The 26,177-nt window shown below is 39.0% G+C and overlaps 1 protein-coding gene and 1 non-coding gene across 2 annotated transcripts; both read left to right on the top strand.

Annotated features, from left to right (window-relative positions):
• Positions 1 to 17,361: 17,361 nt before the first annotated feature.
• On the top strand, positions 17,362 to 25,913 carry EIF4G2 (eukaryotic translation initiation factor 4 gamma 2). Its single transcript, XM_045557513.1, has 19 exons — positions 17,362 to 17,508; positions 18,002 to 18,104; positions 18,770 to 18,901; positions 19,022 to 19,088; positions 19,187 to 19,338; positions 19,696 to 19,806; positions 20,002 to 20,085; positions 20,178 to 20,276; positions 20,528 to 20,669; positions 20,767 to 20,927; positions 21,301 to 21,414; positions 21,987 to 22,112; positions 22,265 to 22,369; positions 22,465 to 22,680; positions 22,764 to 23,022; positions 23,376 to 23,580; positions 23,717 to 23,928; positions 24,019 to 24,140; positions 25,084 to 25,913. The coding sequence occupies exons 5-19, from the start codon at positions 19,255 to 19,257 to the stop codon at positions 25,147 to 25,149; spliced, it is 2,106 nt and encodes a 701-aa protein (XP_045413469.1). The 5' UTR covers positions 17,362 to 17,508; positions 18,002 to 18,104; positions 18,770 to 18,901; positions 19,022 to 19,088; positions 19,187 to 19,254; the 3' UTR covers positions 25,150 to 25,913.
• LOC123643167 lies at positions 21,467 to 21,609 on the top strand. Its single transcript, XR_006736719.1, has one exon. It is a non-coding gene; the product is annotated as a small nucleolar RNA SNORD97 (small nucleolar RNA).
• Positions 25,914 to 26,177: the final 264 nt, after the last annotated feature.

Below are 26,177 nucleotides of genomic sequence, written 5' to 3'. Positions count from 1 at the left end.
TTGTTAGTGCATTTGAGATTTTTTTTCAAAGTAAGTTTTATTAAAACATACTGGATTCCAAAAGGAAGTTCAATAAAGAAACTACAAAAAGGAAAATTCAAATTTCCAAAGTATAGCTTTCTATTCTAACACAGACTGATTAACACCTAGGCTCCTGAGATCTGTTTCACAGCCTACTTGACTGTGCCACTCACCTAGTATATCCTTCCTTTGTCCCCTTTCTTACCTAAGGTCTCAGATAAATCCTGGGGAAAATTGCACATGAATGGGACAATAGGCCTTTTTTTGGATTAACTGCTGGTCTTACCCTCCTCCTGGTGCCTAATATCAGTTTGTCTTTCTGTGCCTTTATCTGTCATAGTTGGACTAAGGGAGATAGCAAGACTCTTTAGTCAATGAGAAAAAATAATTGTGTACTATTTTTGTCTAATCAGAATCATTTCTTCCTAATTGTCTTCCCTAGAGAGATCATTATGCCACATAAAACTGAAAACTTCATTCAAGTCAAGCTAAATTTCATATATCACTTCCCCTTCTAGTCTTTCTGTTATAAAGGATTGGTTTCAGAGCATATTAGACTGTTCAGTCTGCTATAACAAAATACCGCAAACTGGGTAGCCTTTAAACTACAAAAATATATTTTCAGTCTGGAGGCAGGAAAATCCAAAATCAAGGCACCAGCAGATTCAGTGTCTTGTGAGGGCCTTTGCTTTGATTCCTAGATGGTGCCTTCTCACTGCATCTTCATATGGTGGAAGGGGTGAACAAGCTCCCTTGGTCCTCTTTTATAAGGGGCAAAGAGAAAGCTCCCCTTTGCCCTCTGAAGATTTGTTGAAAAAGCAACTCACAAAAGGCAGATTAAATGGAGAAAAAATATTAAAAATTTTATTAACATGTACATGGGAAGAACCACAAAGTAATTACCTCCCCCACCAAAAGGGTTCAGATGCTTAAATACCATCCTGTCAAAACAGGTCATGGGAGTAAGGAGAAGAGGAATTCCATTGAAGGAATTACTAGGGTGAATGAATGGATCAAGGAACAAAGATTAATTTGTAAATAGTTCTCTTAGAATTTGAATGAGCCCAAGAGACAGACATTATCTTGTGAAAGGGTCTGTTCAGGTGTAATTACATTCTTGGTCTTACAGGGAAGGGAAGAAAAAAATAGTTCCCTTTGGTGGGTCTGGATCTTAGGCGCATAAAAGAACTTCAGCTTCATCTTGTACTTTGGGAGAGACTGTATAGGGCCTGGGGGAAGATCAGAGAGACCTTGAGGCTTCTTTGGTTCAGCATATCAAAGTGCCATATTTGGGGTGTTGGCTTCTGAGCCCTAATAGGCACTAATCCCATTAATAAAGGCTCTGCCCTCATGATTCAATCAGTTTCCCCTCAAGGAACCTCCACCTCCTAATACCATCACCCTGGGAGTTAGAATTTCGCCATACGAATCTGACGGGGGACACAAACATTTAGACCACAGCAGAGAGGGATTTTTGTTTGTTTGTTTTTGTTTTTTCTCTGCTTCATCCATGTAGAGAAGAGGGATTGTTTCTTAAATAGCTGTGTTCATTATTACTTGTCAGTATTTATATAATTGCTTTGATCAGAAGGAACTGTAAGGCTGGTGGCGGGCACCCCTCCCCTCCCTAATGAAAAAAAGAAGCCCACGAGACTTGCTGAAAACAATGCCTGCAGGGCCCAGCTAAGTTAAAGAATAGCCACACCTGGATGGTTACCCTGATAAGGGTCTCAGTTCCTGGATTCCATACATACCACCAGCCCCTCCTAGTTCTCAATACCCACCCTAAAACCATAACAGAACCGAAAACCCCCCCATCCCCCAGCTCTAAAACATATATAAGCCCACACAAAACTTCTGAGCGGTGCAACTTCTCAGGCCCCTCTCTCTGGGGACCCTTGAACCTGGCCCTGCCCCTCTCTTGGGACCCATTACTCTCACCCGGGAACGCTCAAATAAAGCCTCATTGCTCACCCCTTTCAACGCTGCTTGTCTTTCTTTCTCTGGCACCAACCATCCAAAAACCTTACAGGAACAAGGTTTTTTAGCTAAGCAGGATTTGAGGGGTGGAGTTAGAGAGAAGCTTTAAAACTCCTTTAATTTAAGAATGTTGCCACTACAATTGGTTTATTAACTTCTGAGCTTGGGCCTGGTGCGGTGGCTCATGCCTGTAATCCTAGCACTCTGGGAGGCCAAGGCTGGAGGATTGTTTGAGCTCAGGAATTCGAGACCACCTCTGAGCAAGAGTGAGACCCCGTCTCTACTAAAAAATAGAAAAAAACCAGCCAGGCGTGGTGGCACGCACCTGTAGTCCCAGCTAATTGGGAGGATGAGGCAAGGGGATTGCTTGAGCCCAGGAGTTTGAGGTTGCTGTGAGCTAGGCTGAGGCCAGGGCACTCTAGCCCCGGCAACAGAGCGAGACTCTCTCTGAAAAATAAAATAAAATAAACTTCTGAGCTTAGCCTCCTGGATCCATCTGTTCCCCACCCTATCCCCCATTTTGTCCTTGGCTTTTAATCTTTCTTTCTCTTCCTCCTCCTCCATATTTTCTCGATTTCTCTCTTGCTCTTGCTCTCTGAAATTTCTGCACAGCATAAAGAAACCCAAGGGTTTACAATCTTCTGAAATCCACTGCTAGACAACCAAGTTGTCTAGTAACCAAGCTGTGGGTATAGGTGAGTGTGTTTGCCCCATTTTTTTTTTTTTTTTTTTTGAGACACAGTCTCACTCTGTTGCCTGGGCTAGAGTGCTATGGTGTCAGCCTAACTCATAGCAACCTTGAACTCCTGGGCTCAAGGGATCCTCCTCCCTCAGCCTCCCAAGTAGCTGGGACTACATGCGTGGGCCACCACGCCCAGCTAATTTTTCTATTTTTAGTGAAGATGGAGTCTTACTCTTGCTCAGGCTGGTCTTGAACTCTTGGCCTCAAGCGATCCTCCCACCTCAGCCTCCCAAAGTGCTAGGATTACAGGCATGAGCCACTGTGCCCAAGCCTTACCCATTCTATAGGCTGGCAGAAGCCCTTCCTGATTCCCAGGCTTAGTTTCAGCTAACTCTCACTATATATATGTATAGTAGTAACTCCTCATCTTGGTTTTTGAATCAGGCAGGTATCCAGCTCTGGTTTAATGTATTGTAACATTGTGGAATTACCCTGGGGCTCTTTCCTGTTTGACCTGAGATCAATGGTGGTATAGTATTTGGGCTCTAGAACCCATACTGCCTAGTCTCAAATCCCAGTTCTGCTACTTACTCATTTCTCTGTGCCTCAGCTGCCTTGTCTATGAAAGACAGAATAACATTAATAATATTGAGAAAAGAAAAACAGCTCAGAGCAGTCTGAGCTATGTGAGGTATGCAGGCCCAGAGAAACATGAGTATGGGATTTCAGTTATTCACCATCATTTGTGCCTGGGGGCAATTATTTAAAGTCATTTTGTTCCTGATTAGCTACTTCACCCATTATCTTTATGTTCCTGGAATTTGTGATACCAAGAATAATGTATAACTAATCAACAGCTTACTTTATTTTAATATAAATTCTTGGTAAACAACTCAGGAACTGCCATTTGCAATTGCTGGTAATCAAAGCGTGTATATAAGGCCACTTGAAACTATGCTCCTGAGTTTCAAACCTCAAGCTTTGCCCAAATAAACTCTCTACTTATGTTAATTTTGCCTCAGCTTCTTCCTCTTATGTTGACAATATCAATCATCAACTGAGGTTGGTGTACACATGTAAAACACATAGAACATACATGAAACATGGCAAGCACTTAGCGTCTGTTAATTATTATTATGAGTTCACCCATGCCCTCGTTGGGGAAAGACCCATGTTACTTCTACCATACTAACAATTTAGCAAATGTTTACTGAATGACCACAACGTGCCAGACACTGTGCTAGGAAGAACATAGAGATGAAGCAGAAACTAATGTTGACTTCAATGAGCTATATTTGGTCTATTGATAGTAATGATGGCAAAAGAGTAGCTGTTTATCTAGGTAGTCATTTACAGTTGCCTCTATTGATTCTTGAATACAAGAAATAATGTTTAACCTTTGACTTCTAATATTATCTTATATTCTGTTTTCTTCAAAAGGTTGGGAGCACATTTGTAATCATAGATCATGATCCCCTTGTCTCTCTGTTAAATTTACCAGAGATAGTCAAAATTATATCTTTTCCAATTTTCCTATAATTATTAATAGAAAGAAACAATACCTTGTCTTTAGCTGTAAGCAGAAAGGCATCACTGAATTTACCATTGAACGTCTGTGCTAATTTAAGACACTTTCTCACTAGTTAATTCTCAGATTCAGTGGATTTTATCTCTGACTTGTGATCATAGTGAAAGAGTGCAGAAAAGAGACAAACTTTTTAAATGTTCTGTCCAGAAAAGAATAAGTGAAGAACCCTAATCTAAAAAAAATATGAAGTTCTAGTAAAGATTATGCTTGAGAGGGGAAAAAAAGGATTTTAAAAGATCCACTGAATTAACTAAAAATAAAGGACAATTCTTTGTTCTGGTTTATCATTCTCTGTGAAAAATGGAGGCATTTTTTATCTGGTTTCTCTGACAGGTGCTTTCTCTTCTAAGCAAGGGAAGGAGTCATGGACAGGCCCTCAGCTCAGCTGTAGGAATGTGAAAATGGAGAGGTATAGTGTTCTGGGGCAAAGATTAGTGTCTGAGATAGCATTCGGTGACTGTGGGTCAGCATTGTTTTACCATGGTATGTTTGCTTTCTGTTTTGAGTTCCTGGGTGGTTCACAAATAATTCCTCTTTCTCCACCTTTTATCTAATCAGTCACAATAAAAAGTAACTGTCAACCAGAAAACCGTGTATTTATTGCCAAGGAAAATACATTGATATGAAACTAGAAATCAATAACAGGAGAAAATCAGAAAGTCTGCAAATATGTGGAAATTAAGCAACACACTCCTGAACAACCAATGGGTCAAAGAAGAAATAAGAAATATCTTGGGACAAATTAAAATGGAAACACAACATACTAAAACTTATGGTATGTAGCAAAAGCAGTTCTAAGAGAGAAGTCTACAGCAATAAATGCCTACATTAAGAAGAAAGAAAGATCTCAAATAAACAACCTAACTTTATACCTCAAGGAACTAGAAAAAGAAGAACAAACTAAGCCCAAAGTTAACAGAATAATAAAGATTAGAGCAGTTCTCTCTCACTCTCTCACTCTTTGTCTCTCCTTAAAAATTAAAAAAAAAAAAAGATTAGAGCAGAAATAAATAAAATAGTCTAGAAAAACAATAGAAAAGATCAGCAAAATAAGAGTTTTTTTTCCAGATAAACAAAATTGACAAACCATCAGCTAGACTAAGAAAAAAAAGACAGAAGACTCAAATAAATAAAATGATAAATGAAAGGGGAGACATTACATCGATACCACAGAAACACAATGGATCATAAGAGACTACCATGAGCCATTATATGCCAACAAATTGGATAACCTAGAATATAAATGGACAAATTCCTAGACACATACAAATTACCAAGAATGAACCATGAAAAAAGTAGAAAATCTGAACAGACCAATAATAAATAAAGAAATTGAGTAATCAAAAATATTTCATGTCTGGTAGCATACACCAGTAAAGCCATCTGGTCCTGGGCTTTTTTTGATGGGAGGCTTTTTACTACTGATTCAATCTCCTTACTTGTTATTGCTGTATTTAAATTTTCTCTCTTCATAATTCAATCTTGGTAGGTTGTACGTGTCAAGGAATTTATCCATTTTTTTCTAGGTTATCAAATTTGTTGGATATATAATATATTTGGTCACAGTACAGTTGTTCATAGTAGTCTCTTATGCTCTTTTGTGTTTCTATTATATCAATTGTGATGTCTCCTTTTTCATTTCTGATTTTATTTATTTGTCTTCTCTCTTTTTTTCTCAGTGTAGCTAAAGGTTTATCAATCTTGTCTAACTTTTAAAAAAACCAACTCTTAGTTTCATTGATCTTTTCTATTGTTTTTCTAGTCTCTCATTATTTCTGCTTACTCTATTAAGAGATGAAGTATAAAGTCAAGGAAAGACCACTGGAATAAAAGTTTAAAAAATAGATGTGGACAAGTGATTTCTACCAAACTTCAGTTTTCTCATCTATAAAATGGAAATAAGAATATTTCTCTTACATACAAAAGCACTCTTTAAAGTACAAACTTGATCATTTTATAAATTATTACTGTGCATAATCTGTGCTGTGGACATGTACTTTCTGCCCTCCAAGCAAGATTAAAACTTGTTTTATTGCACTTAAATTTCTATATTTCAGTTCAATAATTTGGATTTTCTAGAATAATGATTCTTCAACTGTGTTGTTTCAGCACATTTTGTTCCATTTGGTTATATTATAAATAAGTATTGTCACTGATAAAAATTATAAAGTACCAAAGTTTGAAAATGATTTTATTTTTAATAAATGATAATATATGCAGCATTATCCCTATAATAATATTCTCAGTAACTGGCGTTCATATATGCTTTATTACTTTGGAAAGATAATAGTAGGAACTGCACATTACTTGAAGCCTAACTCATCTAAATTGCTGCCAGTAATTGTAGTCACCTTTCAGGAGTGTTTCTTACAGATGAACATTACCTATTCTCTATCTTAAGTTTTTTAAAATTAAATAAATTATGAAATACAGTTGACCCTTGAACAATGTGGGGGTTAGGATGCTGACATCCTCCCCCCTACACAGTCAAAAATTCACATATAACTTTTTCTTTTTCTTTTGGAGACAGGGCTAGAGTGCAGTGGCACAATCATAGCTCAGTGCAACCTCAAACTCCTGGGCTCAAGCAATCCTCCTGCCTCAGCCTCCAGAGTAGTCAGGATTATAGGCACACGCCATGACACCTGGCTAATTTTTCTATTTTTAGTAGAGATAGGGGTCTCACTTTTGCTCAGGCTGGTCTCAAACTCCTGATGTCAAGCAATCCTCCCACCTCAGCCTTCCACAATGCTAGGATTACAGGTGTGAGCCACCGTGCCCAGCCTATACCAAATTTTTAGTAGTATGAAAAGCATGTACTAGGTGCTCACCAAATATTTGTTAAATGAATGAATGAAAGAAAATGGCCCATTAGGTAGAGTTCTATAGTAAGAATACTATGAGCACTATATTGGACTGAATGATGACCACCTGAAGATATGTCCATGTCCCAATCCCCATAATTTGTGAATATTATCTTGGATGGCAAAAGATGTGATTAAATTAAGGATCTTGAGAGGAGGAGTTTATCCTGGATTATCTCAGTATAATCATGTATATCCGTATAAGAGAGAGACAGGGAGTTTTATGATGCACAACACACACAGAGACACACACACAAACACACAGAAGAAGGCAATGTGAAGACAGCAGCAGAAATGCAGCCATAAGCCAAGGAATGCCGACAGCTACCAGAAGCTGGAAGAGGCAAGAGATGGATTCTTCCCTAGAGCTTCTGTAGGAAGTAGGAAGTGCAGCCTGCCAACACCTTGATTTTGGACTTCTGACCTACAGAACTGTGAGAAAATAAATTTCTGTTGTTTTAAGCTACCCACTTTGGAGCAATTTGTTATGGCAGCCAAAGGTAACTAATGCAAGCAGCTTACACATGCAAAAGTGATTTAAAAAAAAGAAATATCTCCATTATCATTATTCATGTTGCTGTTGGGAGGGGGGAGATTGGTGTATTTGAGAAAGTATGAGATTCTGCCACATATTAACTGAGTTATGTTGGAAAAGTTACCTAACATTCAATTTCCCTATATATAAAATGGGGGAAATGACACATCCCTAACTTGCCCCAAATGGTTTGAAGTGAGACTCAACTAAAAGAATGCATATTCCTATATCATATAAATATTTATTATTGCCTCATATATGCCAGGAACTATTCTAAGCTCTTCATCGCTTGTTCTCCAACACATTGCCTACCCAGGAGCCAGTCATCTTTTAAAAATCTAAGGGACACAACATGGCAAGGTTCCTGCTGTCATTAAGCTTACATCCTAATGCAGTGAGCAGACAACATACAAGAAAGAATGCAAAATATCACTTCAGATAGCAAGGAGGACAATGAAAAAAATTAAGTGGGGCAATGTGATAGAGTGCCTAGAAAAAAGAACATTATTACATAGGGTAATCAGGGAAGGCTTTTCTAAACAGGTGGTCATTCAAGCTGAAATCTAAATTATTTTTAAAAATGCATCCATGTAAAAAACTGAGATAAGAGTTTTGGGCAGTGGCACTTGAAAAAGAAGTAGCCATAGCTTTTGCACATTTGAGAAGTAGAAAGCTTTGCATAAGCTTGACATATTTGAAGAACAGAAAGGGGCCAGTTGACTGAAGTACAGAGATCAAGGGGACCGTGGTAGGAGACGAGGTCAGAGTGATATTCAAGGGTCAGATCATGTAAGGTCATGTAGGCCATGAGAAGGAGTTTGGATTTTATTGTGGATATAATGTATATCCATGATCAGAGGTTTTTAAGCATGGTAATGACATTATCTGATTTGTATTTTTTCCCTTTTATTTATTTATTTATTTTACTGTTCCCAGGATCAGCTAGAAATGATATATATATTTGTTTTGTTTTTGTTTTTTTTTTGAGACAGTGTCTCACTCTATCATCCAGGCTAGAGTGCAGTGGTGTCATCATAGTTCACTACAACCTCAAACTCCTGGTCGGTCTCAAGCAATCCTCCTGCCTCAGCCTCCCAAGTAGCTGGGGCTACGGCTTGTGCCACCATGCCCAGCTGATTTATATTTTTAAAAGATGACTGGCTTCTGGGTACAGAATGTATCAGAGAGCAAGACATGAAGTTGAGGGACCAGTTCTAGAAGGCTACTGCAGTAATTCAGGCTAGAGATAATGGTGGTTCGATTAAGGTGATAGCAATGTAGATCAAAAGAAGTGGGCCAATTTAAGACATATTTTAGAGACAGAGCCAATAGAACTTCTGATGGATTGGATACGGAAAATTAAAGACAGAAGAGCTAAGAATGATTCATAGGCTTTGGGCCTTAGCAACTGGCAGATGGTGAACAATGGAGGAAAAACTGGAACATGTTAAATTTGAAATGCCTATTAGATATTCAAGGGGAAATTTCAGTAGGCAACTCAATATAGATGACATACATCTATGGCTTGCATGGGGGGAAGGGTGGATCAGAGATAGAGATATGAATTTGGAAATCATCATAATATAAATGATATATAAAGTCATAGGATGAATGAATTACCTAGGAGAAAACTATTCAGAGGGAAAAAAATAAGGCCCAGAATAAATCCTCGGTGGTACATCAATATTTAGAGGTCAAGCAGAGGAGAAGAATCTAACTTAGACTGAACTGAATTGATGAAGGAGCCAATTGAGGTAGGAGGAAATCCTGAAGCAAAATGAATGAATAATGTCAGCAAAATAATATGCACAAATATTTTCTCAGTTCCTGTGTGTGCAAAGAACTCCACTGGTAATACAAGAGGAGTACCCCATGTCAAGAATCTTATGATTTTGGAAGGGAGATAAAAATAAGCCCCATTTAAAAAATGCATTATATAGCTTTCTAACTGATCTCCCTATCTCCAGATTTGCCTTTCAATCCATTCTACACAAGCTGCAAGGTTAACTTCCTTAAAACAGCACTCTGATCAATTAAACTTTAAACTAAAACTGATCTAAGTTCTGATCAGCAAAAGAATTTTCTTTGTCGGTGTAGTCAAGTCCCAAATCATCATTCTAGCACTCAAGGAAGGATGGCTGAAGCCTCATCTCCCATTATTTTCTTTATGAAACCTTATAGCACTTTTTTCTTGGTTGTTCAGTTTAGCATTGCTTCTACCCTTCTCTTCCTTTGTATGTAATTGGTGTGTTGATCTTTTCTTTGTCTAGGTTGTGAGCTCTTTGAAAACAAAGATTATGCCCAACCTCCTTGCCTAGCTGTTGGTATATTCACTAACTTTTTTTTTTTTTCTGCCAAGTGGACAAAGACCACCAAATTTTAGTCATATGTACTATACAACACTGGTGTTAGTCAAATCTCCATCTCTGATCACCCTTCCCCCCATGCAAGCTATACATGTATATCATCTATATTGAGTTGCCTACTGAAATTTCCCCTTGGATATCTAATAGGCATTTCTAATTTAACATGTTCCAAACAGTTTTTCCTCCATTGTTCACCATCTGCCAGTTGCTAAGGCTAAAACCTATGAATCATTCCTAGTTCTGTCTTTAATCTTCCATATCTAATCCATCAGAAGTTCCATTAGCTCTATTTTCTGAAATACATCTTAACTAAATGGAACAAAATTTGAGTACCATACAAGTAGATTAGGGATAACCACAGGAATGAAGGAGTGATATACCTAGGAATAGGGAACTAATCTGAAGCCAGATGACAAGGGCCTTTTATGCCAAACTAAGGAGTTCCAATGTTATTCTGGTAGGGGAGAACTACTGAGGTTTTTGAGTAGGGCACTTATATACTCATCCTATGCTTCAGGAATGAATTGGTAGAGGGAATAAATGAGGCTATCCTCAAAATTACAAGCAATGGAGTATTAGTAGGAGTGAATTTTTAGGGGCAGCAATATCAGCCTTACTAGTGCCATAAAAGAAGATTGGGTATCTGGCCAACAGAAGGTAGAGTAGGAGCAGAATACAAAGGGCTTGAAAGCCAGGCAAAAGCATATGAACTGGGATTGCTGGGTTCTAATGCCTGTTCCCCTACCTGGGGAAAGTCCTTTATCTTTTCTATAACCCAGTTTCCTTTTCCTAGGTTTTATTTCAGCTGTAAATGTTATAATTTTCTATAATACTCTGTGCTAAAGTGGTTCTCAAAACTTGACCGCACATTGGAATCACCTAGAGACCTTTAAAAGCTATCAATGGCTGGATCCCACTTGCAGAGATTCAGTTTTATCTGGTTCAGTTGGATGCAGCCTGGACATTGAGATATTTAAAAGGCCCCAGGTGATTCTAATGTGCAGCCAAGGTTGAGATCAAATGATATATTAAATAGAAAATAGTGAAGCACTAAGATTCTTAAGCATGGTAATGATATGTTTAAAAGTGTTTTAAGCAAGCCTAACCACGAATATACAGACTAAAAGGAAAAGACTGTAGAAGACCAACTAGAATTTTTCAATATTTCAGAAGAAAAATATACTAAGGCCTAGATTAGCATATACACAATGATGTTGCAGGGAAGAAGATGCATGCAAGAAACGTTTAGAGAGAAGTAACACCAGGACTCAGTAACTGACTGAATATTAAACCTGACCAAAAGGAAAGAGAAAATGTACGGTCAAGTTTCTAGCATAGAATAGTGGGATCTTTAGCAAAACAAATAGTTTGAAATAGGTGGTTTATCAATATTATTGATAATATGGAAACTAACATTAACTGCTATGTCAGGGTCTATGCTATGTGCTTATCTCATTTGATCTTTACAACAACTCTATAAATACTGTTGTCATGCCCATTTTACAGATTTAGAAACTGAAGGAGAGAGAGCAATTAAATAACTTGCCCAGGCTGGGCATGGTGGCTCACACCTATAATCCTAGCACTCTGGGAAGCAGAAGTGGGAGGACCGCTCAAGCTCAAGAGTTGGAGACCAGCCTGAGCAACACTGAGACCCCCCAATCTCTACTAAAATAGAAAAAATTAGCCAGGCGTGGTAGCCCATGCCTGTAGTCCCAGCTACTCAGGAGATTCAGGAGGCTGAGGCAGGAGGATTGCTTGAGACCAGGAGTTTGAAGTTACTGTGAACCAGGGTCACCATGGCACTCTAGCCCAGGCAACAGAGCAAGACTCTGTTTCTAAATAAATAGATAAATAACTTGCTGAAAGTTTCACAGTAAGTGGTAGAGAAGATATTTGAACTCACCTGGTCTAACTCCTTTTCCTTATAATAAATTTCCTTAATAAATCTGTTGAGTTTGAACAAACAACTTTAAACAGCAAAATGGCTGTAGAGGCCAGACTGGAACATAAATGAGTGAACTAAGTGAGATTTAACTGTGGAAAAATTAAGAGAAAACACCTAGAGGAGGCAGTCCTACTTGGCTATACTTGAATGTTGCCCTATAAGAATTTCAGGCCCAGTATTACCATATTTTAAGATTTTTCATGAAAAGTTGGAAATCTGGATTTGTATATAAAATCTCCTAATATTTAAATTCAACTAATTCAAATGTCAAAACTACTGTGTGGCCCAAACTAAATATAGCTGCAAGTCTGCATCTCTGATCAATAAACTGTTGGAAATTCAGAATTGGATTTTGGAGATGTAGGATTAGGGAATCCTTAAGCACAGAAAGGATAGCAGATGCTCCAGGAGTAGTACGTGATAGAATAATAACTAGCATTTAACATGATTAGTTAAAATAATGCAAAAATGTATGAGTTAACAAGTCAGTGAAGACTCTTAAGAGTTTTTTAGTCTTATAAACTGATAAAATAGAAACTTATAAACTGCTGAAATAGAAGTGTAAAACTAGAAGATTGAAGTGGGTATATTCAAATTCAATTTTCTGTGAACTAAAAGCTAAATTCTAGACAATGACTTGAACTTTCATATATCCATAATGTGGTGCAAACATTGCAAAATTATGAAATGTTTATTTCTCCCACTGATTGGAAGGTAATTGAAAGGATGTATTTTATGAATATTTTTATTTTTCTTACCTAGGGTTATTCCCTCTCAGGCCAGTTTCTCACGTACACTCATACCTGCAAAGCCCATAGCAGAGAGAGGGGTTCACAATTAGCAAAGATTAAATAACACTTTTTAACAAAGTTTCTTAATTATAAGAACATTCAGCTTTTAGAGTTAGGTGAATATTCTCTTTGAAGTCTAGACTAGAATAATGGGTTTAAAAAAAATTTTTTTTTTATTTCCTTCCTCATGCCACCTTGTCAAAGATAGTTTTTGAACACCACTCTTCCTATAAGACTAATATATTCATTATCAGACATAAGGAATGTAAACCAGTTATGTAAAAATGTCACATATATTAAAGCATTTTTGCAATTTGTAAAGCCCTACAGAAATTAGAAAGAAACATTATTCTGTTATCTTGAAGCTAGAAGGGTCCTGAAATTACAATGTAAAACCTCTTGTATTTGAAACAAAATTTGTACTTTTCCCAAAAATAATCATTTCCTTTTTTAAAAAAACATGTAACTAACTCCAAGAGTGAGAATAAATTTTCTAGTTCTTAAAAATAAAGTTCAAGTGAAATTGATTTAATAGCAATAATTGTAGTAATATCAGGTGGGGGAATGATCAATCAATTCCAGCATCTTTAGGCAAAGACTTAAAAATGTTGGAATTGTCTTAGAAACCTTCAGAGTCACACCATATCCTTCTATTATCAGATTTAAATGTCCTAGGAAAAACTATGCACCTTTCCTGAAAATTGTCTCACGGACTAGGTGATTTCAACACCAAGAGCTGTTTTGACATGTCAAACTTAAGTTTCAGTCTTTGAAAATCATGCCCTTCATTGAAGACTTTCTTTAAAAGTCAAGCATATTAAAACACACACACACTTTCTTGCTCTTGATTATACACTGTATCAAGAACAGTATCTTCAAAATGGAGATGGGGACATTTCTGTTAAGTATATGCAAACATGACTCCATTTTTTGTATAGCCAAAACGGCGCAAACGATGGAACACAATATCTATCCTTTAAAATATTACCTGAGAAGTATAAATAGTTTGACTTGCGGCTTCGAAAAGCCTAATCCTACCTCCTATGATGGACCTTACATAAAATGAAAATACACAGCTGACAATGTTTAACGTGCTCTTTAAAAAAAGAAAGAACAAACAAAACCCAGGAGCTAGCAATTTAAAATCCACCAAACGCCCGCGCTCTGCAAACGCCTCTTCTAAAGAAGTCTAGCATATTCTGAGTATTCCTCGGTGACCGCTGGCCGGACATTCCTGTTTCTTGTGTGAGGTACAAAGACAGACACTAAGCCCCTTCCTTTCATTCACCCTGCAGGAGGTGGATCAGTAAGGAGCAGAGTGAAGCTTCCTTTTCGCTTTGGGGCTCTCGTCTTTGCTCCTCAAACCTACTCTCTCGGTTCCCTCACCCTGAGGCTGCCCAAGCCAAGGACCTGCAGACAGGTAGTGATTCCGGGCGCTGCGCCCCGGGGGCGCCAGGCCTCAGCCAAACAGGCCAGTCCCAGGGAGCCCAGGCACGCGACAGGCAATCACAGCTTCGTGGGGGCGCCAGGAAAATCAGTGCTCTGACACGCCACGGACGGAGGTCGGGTAAGGTAGCAAAAGGGCGCGTTTTCTTCCCAAATTCCCGGTGAGAAAACGAGGTAGAGGGAAAAGGGGTTTGTAGAACTCAAGCACGGGGTGCAGACTCAGGGAACAAAGAGACTGTGGAGGAAGACGAAGCAGCCACACCAACGCAGACTCAAAGGGGCTCTCTGACTTTACGCAAGCGGCCCGAAGCTTGACAGCGCTCGGCTTCCCTTACGCCACTAGCTTGGCCTCAGAGCCTTCGCGAATACGGCTTTGCGCACTGCGGCGGGGCTGCGCCGCAACCGAGCTTGGCCCTGTGGCTCCTCCCCGCCGCCCTGCGCGGATTGGTGGCGGACGACAGCCAGGCTGCTGATTGGGCGGCAAAGGAGCCATTCGGGGCGGCTCTGGTGGGTTCGGCTGCCCTAGAGTGATAAGTTCGGCTTCAGACACGCCTTAGAGCCAGCAGCGAGTCGGAGCTCTATGGAGGTGGCAGCGGTTACCGGGTGGTGGCTGCAGCAGCGACTCCTCTGAGCTGAGAGTTTCCAGCCGTCCCCGACTCCTTCCTCCCCCTTCCCTCCCCCTTTTTTGTTTTCCGTTCCCCTTTCCCCTCCCTTCCCCATCCCCGACGACCGGATCCTGAGGAGGCAGCTGCCGTGGCAGCTGCTGAGTTCTCGGTGAAGGTGAGTGGAGCCGCCGCCGCCGCCGCCGAGCGGAGCGCTCTAAAATGGCCGCCGTCCCTAGCCGCTTCTTTTCCAGCGGTACAAAATGGCGGCCGCAGGCGGAGCCGGGTGGGGCGACCCTTTTTTAGCGTTTCCTCTGCGCTTCAGGCACCTGGAAAGTCTTGGTCTTTGTTCTCCCTTCACGTTGCTTACGGAGTAGAAGGAAAAGTGCGGCCTTGCCCCGGCCGCCGTCCAGCCATGGCTGGGTGGCCGTCCCCTGCGGGGCCGAGGCCGTGGCGGACCAAGGCGCGGGTGTGCCCGGAGCGCGAGGGAGCGTGGCGGGGGCCACGCGCGCCGCGACGGGAGGGACGCGTGCCGGCGGGGAGGGCCCGGCCGTTGGCGCGGGACCAGCGAAGCGCACGAGTCCCGGAGCCCGGCCCCCAGGCGAGGAGGAGGTGTGTGGGGCCCCGTAGCGGCGGGGCTGCCTTTCGTTGGGGAGGGAGGAGAGAGTGAGTGTTTCTGCCGCTTTTGTCAGTCTGGGAAGCAATGGCGAGGCCGCTGTCAGACCCCGGGGGATTTATGGGGTGGGAGGGGGCCGGCTTGGAGGCGGCGGGTGGGCAGAGGCCGCCTTCCTGCCTGGAGAACAAAGAGCCAGGCGCTGGGCTGGCGGGGGCGGCCTCTGCTGCTCCTCCCCGCCGAGGGACCCGCGGCCTCGTGGGGCGGCTGTCGGAAGCACTTGCCTAACTCGAGCCTGGGTGGGAGGCATCCACCGGTCTTTTGTTCCCAGGAAGGGAAAAACGGGGTGGAGGTTCCTGCTGCCATGTTGTGGCCCCGGTCTTCCGCCTGCCTTGGTGCCAGCCGGCGCACACTCAAGCCCCTCTCTTGCTTGTCTCTACAAGCTGTCCGTGGAGAGCGGTTAAAAGGATGGAGGGTGGAGAAAACCACTGAACAGTCTTCAGTGTACCTGATCCAGTCTGGTGGGCTCATCGTTGAGGCAGTAAAAATTAGGGGAGACATTTTCACATGATGCTGCCCGTGTCGATAGAGTTAGATTTTTGTTTGTATTGAGCTCAGTGCTCAGTTTTAAAGGCGGTAGAGTGTGGCTTTTTCAGATTTGTTCTTAGAAGTTTGAGATGTTCTTGCATTTCTATGAAGACTGTTCTTTGCATCTTTGAACACCAGGGAATTTCTAGGTGGCTAAACAAAATGAAATTTTACTGTCTGTCTGTGTTTTGAGTACATTTTAGAGATCTGCAATGCAGTGAAAGTTCAACTGCAGTGCCAGGATCTGATATAAATTATAATTGAATGAAAGTTTGTAGATCTCTATGTTAGCAGTATCTAATTTTGGTGCTCTTTCTCATTCTAGGTTTTTCATTTCTCCCATACCCTCCCCTCCCCACCCCATCCAATAATATTATTCTTTTGAAGATTCTTCGTTGTCAAGCCGCCAAAGTGGAGAGTGCGATTGCAGAAGGGGGTGCTTCTCGTTTCAGGTATACATAAATTTAATTTTGGGAATCCTTTTGAAAAGGCCAGTCCTAAAACCAAGAGTCACCACACCAAATAATTCTTAATGGGCTGCAATTTTAATTTTTAAAGTTCTTAAATTTTCATTAGCAGTCTTCATAAATAATTGCCATCTGACAAATGGAATCACTTGTTTGGCTTTCCGTTAGGCCTAAGTTCAGTCTTCATTTGTGGTGTGGTATCTAAAATACAAAATAAAGAAATCCTTTATTTGAGTAACATGTAAGTGGAGTATAGTAAATTTTTTTCTTTTAAATAGTGCTTCTTCGGGCGGAGGAGGAAGTAGGGGTGCACCTCAGCACTATCCCAAGACTGCTGGCAACAGGTATGGTAAACAAGTAAAAATGCATTTTATGAATAATAGATTTAAGTTAAAAGTTTTTTCCCATACACGACAGTATAGTTGTGGCAATAGATTATCAGGAATCCTAGTCTTAAGGGGCACTTTTTGATAGATATCCAAAATATAAAATATCAACTCTTGGTTATTCCTTAGCCATATCATCTGCTGTAAGTTGGCGTCCTAAAATTGTTACTTTTTTCCTCTTATTCTTGGGATTATTTTTACTGATTTTTATTTCTGAAATCAGTTATTACCTCTACCTCTACCAATTGGTATTGAGTAAAGTGGTGTGCATGTAGCATGGTCATAAGACATTAGAAAGTGTTGATTCTCAGGAAAGTGTTGATAATCTCCCTGGACCCACAGCATTGGCGTCACATGGGAATCTTTACTAGAAATGCAAATTCTCAGGCCCCACCCCAAACCTACTAAAACAGAAACTGGGGGTGGGCTCAGCAGTCTGTTTTAGCAAGCTCTTCAGGTGATTCTGATACACACTACTGTTTATAATCAGCGAGTTCCTGGGGAAAACCCCAGGGCAAAACGCTCAGAAATGGATTCCTGCACGAAGCACTAGACGAGATGACAACTCCGCAGCAAACAACTCCGCAAATGAAAAAGAACGACATGATGCAATCTTCAGGAAAGTAAGAGGGTAAGTTTCAAAGACTGTTTTACTAAAAGGAGGGAAGAAATATGAATTAGCTGTATTTTTCCAGTCTAAGAATTATCTTAAAACTGAAGAGCTGCACATCAGTATTTTGGGGCTTACAGTTGCTTTCAGCCATTGGGTTATAATCCACAAGCCTGTTGTGCTGGCACTTCCCCTGGCTTGGTATCTAACCTGGCAAAGCATGGGATATAATGGTCTAGCCTTGATAATGAGGCACTTTGAGCTTTGAAAAAGTGAGGAAAGTTTCTTGTCAAACAGCTATGTACTCCCAGTCTGGAACAGGTGTTATCAAAATAATGGGTTTATTTCAACATCCCTTTGGTTAGATGAGTAAGAAGACGTGTCTTGATATTAAAGGTAGCAAGTAGAAGGAAAAAATCAACATAATTTAAGAGCTCAATTATGTGTATTGTCTGACACTTAACTCAATTTTGTGTATTGTCTGACACTTAAAATGGGATTTCTTTTTCCCCAGCATACTAAATAAGCTTACTCCTGAGAAGTTTGACAAGCTATGCCTTGAGCTCCTCAATGTGGGTGTAGAGTCTAAACTCATCCTTAAAGGGGTCATACTGCTGGTAAGTTTTAAGTGTTGGCTTAACTCAAAGGGGGTAGGAAACTAACAAACTCAAATTTTGTTGTTGTTGTTTTTTTTTCTTTTTTTACACTTCCATTATTACTTAAAACCCTGAGATGTGAGCTAGATACGTCTATATTTTTGAATACTGATAAAGAGTTAAATGGGGCCTAAAAGCAAACTATTTGTTTTCTTTTTGTAGAGAACACCATATTTTGGTCTTGGAAAGGAACTGTATGACAGTTGATAAAAGATTTTCCAGTGTCTTTTTAAAAAGTTTTGCTACCCAAGATGTTTTCTAACACCTGGGGGAGGGATGTTGACTAGATGAGATGTATAACTGGACATTTTTGGTATACTGTAATGGCTAATTTTATTTTTCCAGTGTGTGTGCTGAGCACTTGTATTACCTAAATTAGTTTACACAATAAATTTTAAAATAGAAGTGTCTTATTTCCAAATTTCAGATGAGATATAAAGAACTGTCAGAGTTGATAAGGAATTTGTCATGAAATTTAAGATCCTTAAAGACTACAAGAAAGTATTAAGTTACAAAGGAAGGGTTCTTTGAAAAAGTTTTCGTATTTACGTATTTAGTTTTTTTAAAAGTGACTTTTTTTTGTTATAGCAGCACAAAAAAATTTAAAAAATGACATTTTTCTGTAGATTGTGGACAAAGCCCTAGAAGAGCCAAAGTATAGCTCACTGTATGCTCAGCTATGTCTGCGATTGGCAGAAGATGCACCAAACTTTGATGGCCCAGCAGCAGAGGGTCAACCAGGACAGAAGCAAAGCACAGTAAGTGGTAGTTTTTGTTTGCTTACTTTATTTATTTTTACTCCTATTCCGTATCATTTGCTTGTTTTAAAGATGATTTGAAAAAATTAATAAAGTTTGGCAAATGTCTTACGTTTGCAGACATTCAGACGCCTCCTGATTTCCAAATTACAAGATGAATTTGAAAACCGAACCAGAAATGTTGATGGTGAGACTTTCTATTTGATACTAAGTGTAGTACTGTGTATTTTCAGCTAAATTCTGAGTGTTGACTTTGGTGTTTGGTTTTGTTTTTTTTTCCCCAAGTCTATGATAAGCGTGAAAATCCCCTCCTCCCCGAGGAGGAGGAACAGAGAGCCATTGCTAAGATCAAGATGTTGGGGAACATCAAATTCATTGGAGAACTTGGCAAGCTTGATCTTATTCATGAATCTATCCTTCATAAGTGCATCAAAACAGTAAGTATGACTAGGAATTTAGACTTACATGAATGTAACCTATGGGTACATCATTGAGGGAAATGAGTCGGTTGTCCATCTGAATGGGTGTTGGCCAGTGGTCAGCAAAACTTAAACGTTGATAGAACAGTATCTAATATGGATGTGTGCAGTGTATTTTACAACGTAAGGGTAGAACTGATTATACCTATGTTAAAATTGCTAAGTTTGGAGGGATATTTTAAATACAGACCAGTAGAAAGCACTGTACTAGATGCTGTGGGAACTATGAGTGAATGCAAATGTAAAGGAAAAGTACTACATCTAAACCCAGAGTAACTGTAAAATATCGTCAGCACCTGCTATTTCTTTTGATAGCTTTTGGAAAAGAAGAAGAGAGTCCAACTCAAAGATATGGGAGAGGATTTGGAGTGCCTCTGTCAGATAATGAGGACAGTGGGACCTAGATTAGACCATGAACGAGCCAAGGTATGTATGTTGTGCAGAGAAGCAATGTAAGTAGTTTGTCTTAACTTTATATAATCAAGCAACTTATTTTTGTGATGTTATAGGGGATTGCTATATTTAGTCATTAACCTTGGTTTTAATCTAGAAGTCTTAAAAGCCTTAAATTTACACTTTTGCTTTAGCTCTTGCAGTTAATGTATTTTTCTCTCTTATCAGTCCTTAATGGATCAGTACTTTGCCCGAATGTGTTCCTTGATGTTAAGTAAGGAATTGCCAGCGAGGATTCGTTTCCTGCTGCAGGTAAAACTCAAAGTTTCTTTAAATGTGCTGGTAAACTGAGTTTTTTGTTTAGGAGTATTAAAATAAAATTTACATTATTTTTTAAATTAAAGGATACCGTAGAGTTGCGAGAACACCACTGGGTTCCTCGTAAGGCTTTTCTTGACAATGGACCAAAGACGATCAATCAAATCCGTCAAGATGCAGTAAAAGTAAGATAGTATTTTTGTTTTTTAATCAAGTGTTATTGTAGTAACACAGGGTCCCCTCTCCCCCTTAACACTTAAGACTGTCTCGTCTTAACATGGAGCTTAATGTTTTTAGTGTCTAGTATGCCATTTTTGGAAGAAGCTATTTACAGAAATAATAGTCTATTGTAGAAGTTTTTGGTTTTCCCAGCATATAAATTTCAGTTTTAACTAAAACAGTGCATAGAGACAAAAGTTCTTGTTCATTCCTAAAGGATCTAGGAGTGTTTATTCCTGCTCCTATGGCTCAAGGGATGAGAAGTGACTTCTTTCTGGAGGGGCCATTCATGCCACCCAGGATGAAAATGGATAGGGACCCACTTGGAGGACTTGCTGATATGTTTGGACAAATGCCAGGTAATTTTGAACAAAGTGGTGGTTTGTTCAAACTAAAAAAATGAGTTTAGATTTTTAATTAGTAGAGTTTAAGAGTTGTCCATGTATGTATTTTAAGGTAGCGGAATTGGTACTGGTCCAGGAGTTATCCAGGATAGATTTTCACCCACCATGGGACGTCATCGTTCAAATCAACTCTTCAATGGCCATGGGGGACACATCATGCCTCCCACGCAATCGCAGTTCGGAGAGATGGGAGGCAAGTTTATGAAAAGCCAGGTAAAAAAAACATTTAAAAGTGTTCAGACAACAAAGTATAAAATTCTGTAATATATGTGATTTCATTTCCCTTTTTAAAAAATAAAACTATTTTAGGGGTGTGGTTTTTGTTTTTTTTTTCTAAACCACATTTACATTTGTGACAGTTATTTCAAACTGAGTGAATTGCGTATCCTTAAGATTAGTAAAGTATTAGTAAAATCACATCACTATTTGACAGGTTAGATTTTTATCCTTCTCTGTTTCATCTTTTACTTTCTTTGGGCAATTCATTTGAGCTTTCCTATGGCTTGGCTCATCCCTTTGGTACTTGATTACCATAATTTGTGGACCCCCCTTTTATCTAGACTTTCTTTCTCCCTTTCTGAAATAGGGGCTAAGCCAGCTCTACCATAACCAGAGTCAGGGACTCTTATCCCAGCTGCAAGGACAGTCGAAGGATATGCCACCTCGGTTTTCTAAGAAAGGACAGCTTAATGCAGATGAGGTACATTTGCCTATGTTATTTATATACCATAGTTTGTCAATTCAGAAATTTATTGCCCGATGATTATAAAAAAGACGCGTTATTAAGAGGACTAATGCTGGAATTCTTCACCCTTTTCTCTCTTTTTCTGTACTACTTTTTCTTGCTTTGGATATCCAGTGTCCTATGAGCGAAGATTATGAGATATGAGGGCAAATCTCTTAAAATCTTTATTAGTTAGAGCAAGGAAAATGGTTGTCAAGATATTGTTCCAGTTTCTCTGTAAGTAAGATGATTTAACTAAGACATTTTCTAAACTCTAAATTTGCTTTTTATTTGAATATTTTAGTCATGCTGATCCTAGGAGAATTCTCATAAATGCAAGATTTATAAGTTATCTTGTGGATCAGATGTTTGATTTTCTTGGCAGAAATTACACCTTTAAACTTTGTTTAGTTTCTAGAGAAACTTATCCCCTAGATTCTATCATGTTTGTGTAGAATTTTTAGGATGTTAGAATGTTACATTTAAAAATGTTAGCCAATTGCACGCTCTTAATTTGGATATCTGTTTTGATTTGCTTTCAATTCCAGATTAGTCTGAGGCCTGCTCAGTCGTTCCTAATGAATAAAAATCAAGTGCCAAAGCTTCAGCCCCAGATAACTATGATTCCTCCTAGTGCACAACCACCACGCACTCAAACGCCACCGCTGGGACAGGTATGGACCATCATATGACATTTTCTGTTGTTCCAGTATGTTCTAAAGATGTGTGAAGACTTTGGTGTTCTCTTCCCTCTAACCTCACGTGCTTCTTTTTTTTTTTTTTTTTTTTAATTAATAACCATATCTGTAACGTTGCTTATTTTTAGACACCTCAGCTTGGTCTCAAAACTAATCCGCCACTTATCCAGGAAAAGCCTGCCAAGACCAGCAAAAAGCCACCGCCATCAAAGGAAGAACTACTTAAACTCACTGTAAGTTTTAAGTAATCCCATTTTGGTCTCTAATTTTTAGAGTATATTTGGAATAGAGAAAATGCTGAAGATAACTTTGATTATGTTCTTTGTAGGAAACTGTCATGACTGAGTATCTGAATAGTGGAAATGCCAACGAGGCTGTCAATGGTGTAAGAGAAATGAGGGCTCCTAAACATTTCCTACCTGAGATGTTAAGCAAAGTAATCATCTTGTCACTAGATAGAAGTGATGAAGATAAAGAAAAAGCAAGTTCTTTGATCAGTTTACTCAAACAGGAAGGGATAGCCACAAGTGACAACTTCATGCAGGTAGAACATTTTCCTGTTTCTGTGATAAGAATTCTTACTGCTCAAATTTGAAAACTAATAAATTATTGTCTATTCCTTCTAAGGCTTTCCTGAATGTATTGGACCAGTGCCCCAAACTGGAGGTTGACATCCCCTTGGTGAAATCATATTTAGCACAGTTTGCAGCTCGTGCCATCATTTCAGAGCTGGTGAGCATCTCAGAACTAGCTCAACCACTGGAAAGTGGCACCCATTTTCCTCTATTCTTACTTTGTCTTCAGCAATTGGCTAAATTACAAGATCGAGAATGGTTAACAGAACTTTTTCAACAAAGCAAGGTCAATATGCAGAAAATGCTCCCAGGTAAGAGAATGCTGATTTTTTTTTTTTTTTTTTTTATCGTATATCTAGAGATTTCTATTACTTTGGATTTAAAATTGGTCAGGCTGATTATTCTGTCCAGGTAATGATAAACATGACCCTGATGATCCTGTCCAGGTAATGATAAGCATTACCATGGATAGATGTTACCATTTTATGAAGAGATAGTTATAATCTAACTATTATTTGATCCTTATGTTGAGAGTTTTTATTTGCTGGGTTGGTTCTTTATTCTTTTATACTTGGGAAATCATTCATAAAGCTCTACTCTCTAGACAGGCCAGCTGGGTAAGAATGAACTATTTGATAATACAAAAATGGCTTTGTCTCTTCAGAAATTGATCAGAATAAGGACCGCATGTTGGAGATACTGGAAGGAAAGGGACTGAGTTTCTTATTCCCACTCCTCAAATTGGAGAAGGAACTGTTGAAGCAAATAAAGTTGGATCCATCCCCTCAAACCATATATAAATGGATTAAAGATAACATCTCTCCCAAACTTCATGTAGATAAAGGATTTGTGAACATCTTAATGACTAGGTAAGATGAGTGATGTTCTACATAAAGTTACGTTTTATTTACAAGAAAAGTCTGCATGGCCAGAGGACTAAGAGTTGTCTGTTTCTAGAGCTAGAAAACTTACTTTTGGGTTCTAACAAGGCCTCTTTCTGTTCAGCTTCTTACAGTATATTTCTAGTGAAGTAAACCCACCCAGCGATGAAACAGATTCTTCCTCTGCTCCTTCCAAAGAACAGTTAGAGCAGGAAAAACAACTGCTTCTTTCTTTCAAGCCAGTAATGCAGAAATTTCTTCATGATCATGTTGATCTACAAGTCAGTGCCCTGTATGCTCTTCAGGTGCACTGCTACAACAGCAACTTCCCAAAAGGTGAGGGCACCATTACCTAAGAACGATGAGTGTGGAACAGTTCAGCAGCACACTAAATAATGGGATTACATTTTGTTTTTTATTTTTTAGGCATGTTACTCCGCTTTTTTGTGCACTTCTATGACATGGAAATTATTGAAGAAGAAGCTTTCTTGGCTTGGAAAGAAGATATAACCCAAGAGTTTCCAGGGAAAGGCAAGGCTTTGTTCCAGGTAAATCTTACATAAAAAATTTGGTCTGCTTATTTCAATTTGTTTATTACTTCAGATGAAAATTAGAGGTAGCTAACATTTTTAGGAGTAAAGCTACTTACATAGATTGGGTGATTGTGCGTGTTTGGATTTAAGCGTTTTAAAAAACTTAGAGATTGCTTCTAATTTCTCACAGTTTAATTTTCTGTCATGAACAGGAATTAAAGTCCAAGGGGAAGAACATACATCAGTGCAACCTGAAATCTGTGTATATTAATTACCTGGAGAGAGTAGTTTAAAAGTAAAAGTTGGTTCTAGGCCTCATTGCAAAGATTCTGATTTAGTAGGCATGTGGTACACATTCCAGATGATTTTCCTAAGTTTTCCAAAGGAACCAGGCTTTGAGAAACATGGTCTAGACATTTTACCTTTACTCCTCCTATGGTATACAAGTTAGGTTCATGAAGGTCATCCTTACAGCATTTATCTTTAGCCCTGTCCTTGGGGAATCTGATCTAGTAGTTTTGAGGTGGGACTAGAAATATGCTTTTTAGAAACACCCTGCGCGCGCGCGCGCGTGTGACACACACACACACACACACACACACACACACACACACACACACACACACACACACACACACACACACACACACTTGCTAATAACATACTTAGGCTTGGAGGAGCCATTGTCCTAGACTAAAGTAATTCTGAAATGTAACTGGAGAAGTGTCGAAGAATGAAACAAGCTAACTGGCCACAAACAGCTTTTATGTTATCCCAAATCCAAATAAACCATTCTTTGTGTAACTACTACATTTGCAGCATGTTCTGAGGTTTTGTTAAAAAATTATGTGGTACAACTTAAAATTTTTGTCCTTGGATGAAATTCTAGTTATATCAAGCCCCAAAGTTGAGTTTCATTTTCTGTTAAGTACTTTAAGTTAACAAATCTAATTCACAGGTGAATCAGTGGCTAACCTGGCTAGAAACTGCTGAAGAAGAAGAATCAGAGGAAGAAGCTGACTAAAGAACCAGCCAAAGCCTTAAATTGTGCAAAACATACTGTTGCTATGATGTAACTGCATTTGACCTAACCACTGCGAAAATTCATTCCGCTGTAATGTTTTCACGATATTTAAAGCAGAAGCACGTCAGTTAGGATTTCCTTCTGCATAAGGTTTTTTTGTAGTGTAATGTCTTAATCATAGTCTACCATCAAATATTTTAGGAGTATCTTTAATGTTTAGATAGTATATTAGCAGCATGCAATAATTACATCATAAGTTCTCAAGCAGAGGCAGTCTATTGCAAGGACCTTCTTTGCTGCCAGTTATCATAGGCTGTTTTAAGTTAGAAAACTGAATAGCAACACTGAATACTGTAGAAATGCACTTTGCTCAGTAATACTTGAGTTGTTGCAATATTTGATTATCCATTTGGTTGTTACAGAAAAAATTCTTAACTGTAATTGATGGTTGTTGCCGTAATAGTATATTGCCTGTATTTCTACCTCTAGTAATGGGCTTTATGTGCTAGATTTTAATATCCTTGAGCCTGGGCAAGTGCACAAGTCTTTTTAAAAAGAAACATGGTTTACTTGCACAAAACTGATCAGTTTTGAGAGATCGTTAATGCCCTTGAAGTGGTTTTTGTGGGTGTGAAAAAAATGGTGAGAATTTGAATTGGTCCCTCTTATTATAGTATTGAAATTAAGTCTACTTAATTTATCAAGTCATGTTCATGCCCTGATTTTATATACTTGTATCTATCAATAAACATTGTGATACTTGATGTAATTGTATGTGACTGAAAAGAGCTTCCACAATTTATGGAGAATTACTAGCTTTTGTTTTGAGGTATAGGAAATCAGTCTTAGTTTGAAGATTTTAAGACTTAAATTCTTAAACTCTCTTTTCATCACATAAGATTTAAGATTATTCCTCAGGTTACTGGAAGTAAACAATGTAAGTAATTTCTGTAATCTACAAAGATAAGTCTCATGAATTTGGAACAACGTTGCATAGCAAAAAAAAAACCTTAATGACATTTGTCTTG

This window comes from Lemur catta, chromosome 7, assembly GCF_020740605.2.
Source record: "Lemur catta isolate mLemCat1 chromosome 7, mLemCat1.pri, whole genome shotgun sequence".
Classification (NCBI taxonomy): domain Eukaryota; kingdom Metazoa; phylum Chordata; class Mammalia; order Primates; family Lemuridae; genus Lemur; species Lemur catta.
The sequence above is the reverse complement of the archived record's forward strand: the minus strand, read 5'-3'. Positions and strand labels throughout refer to the sequence as shown.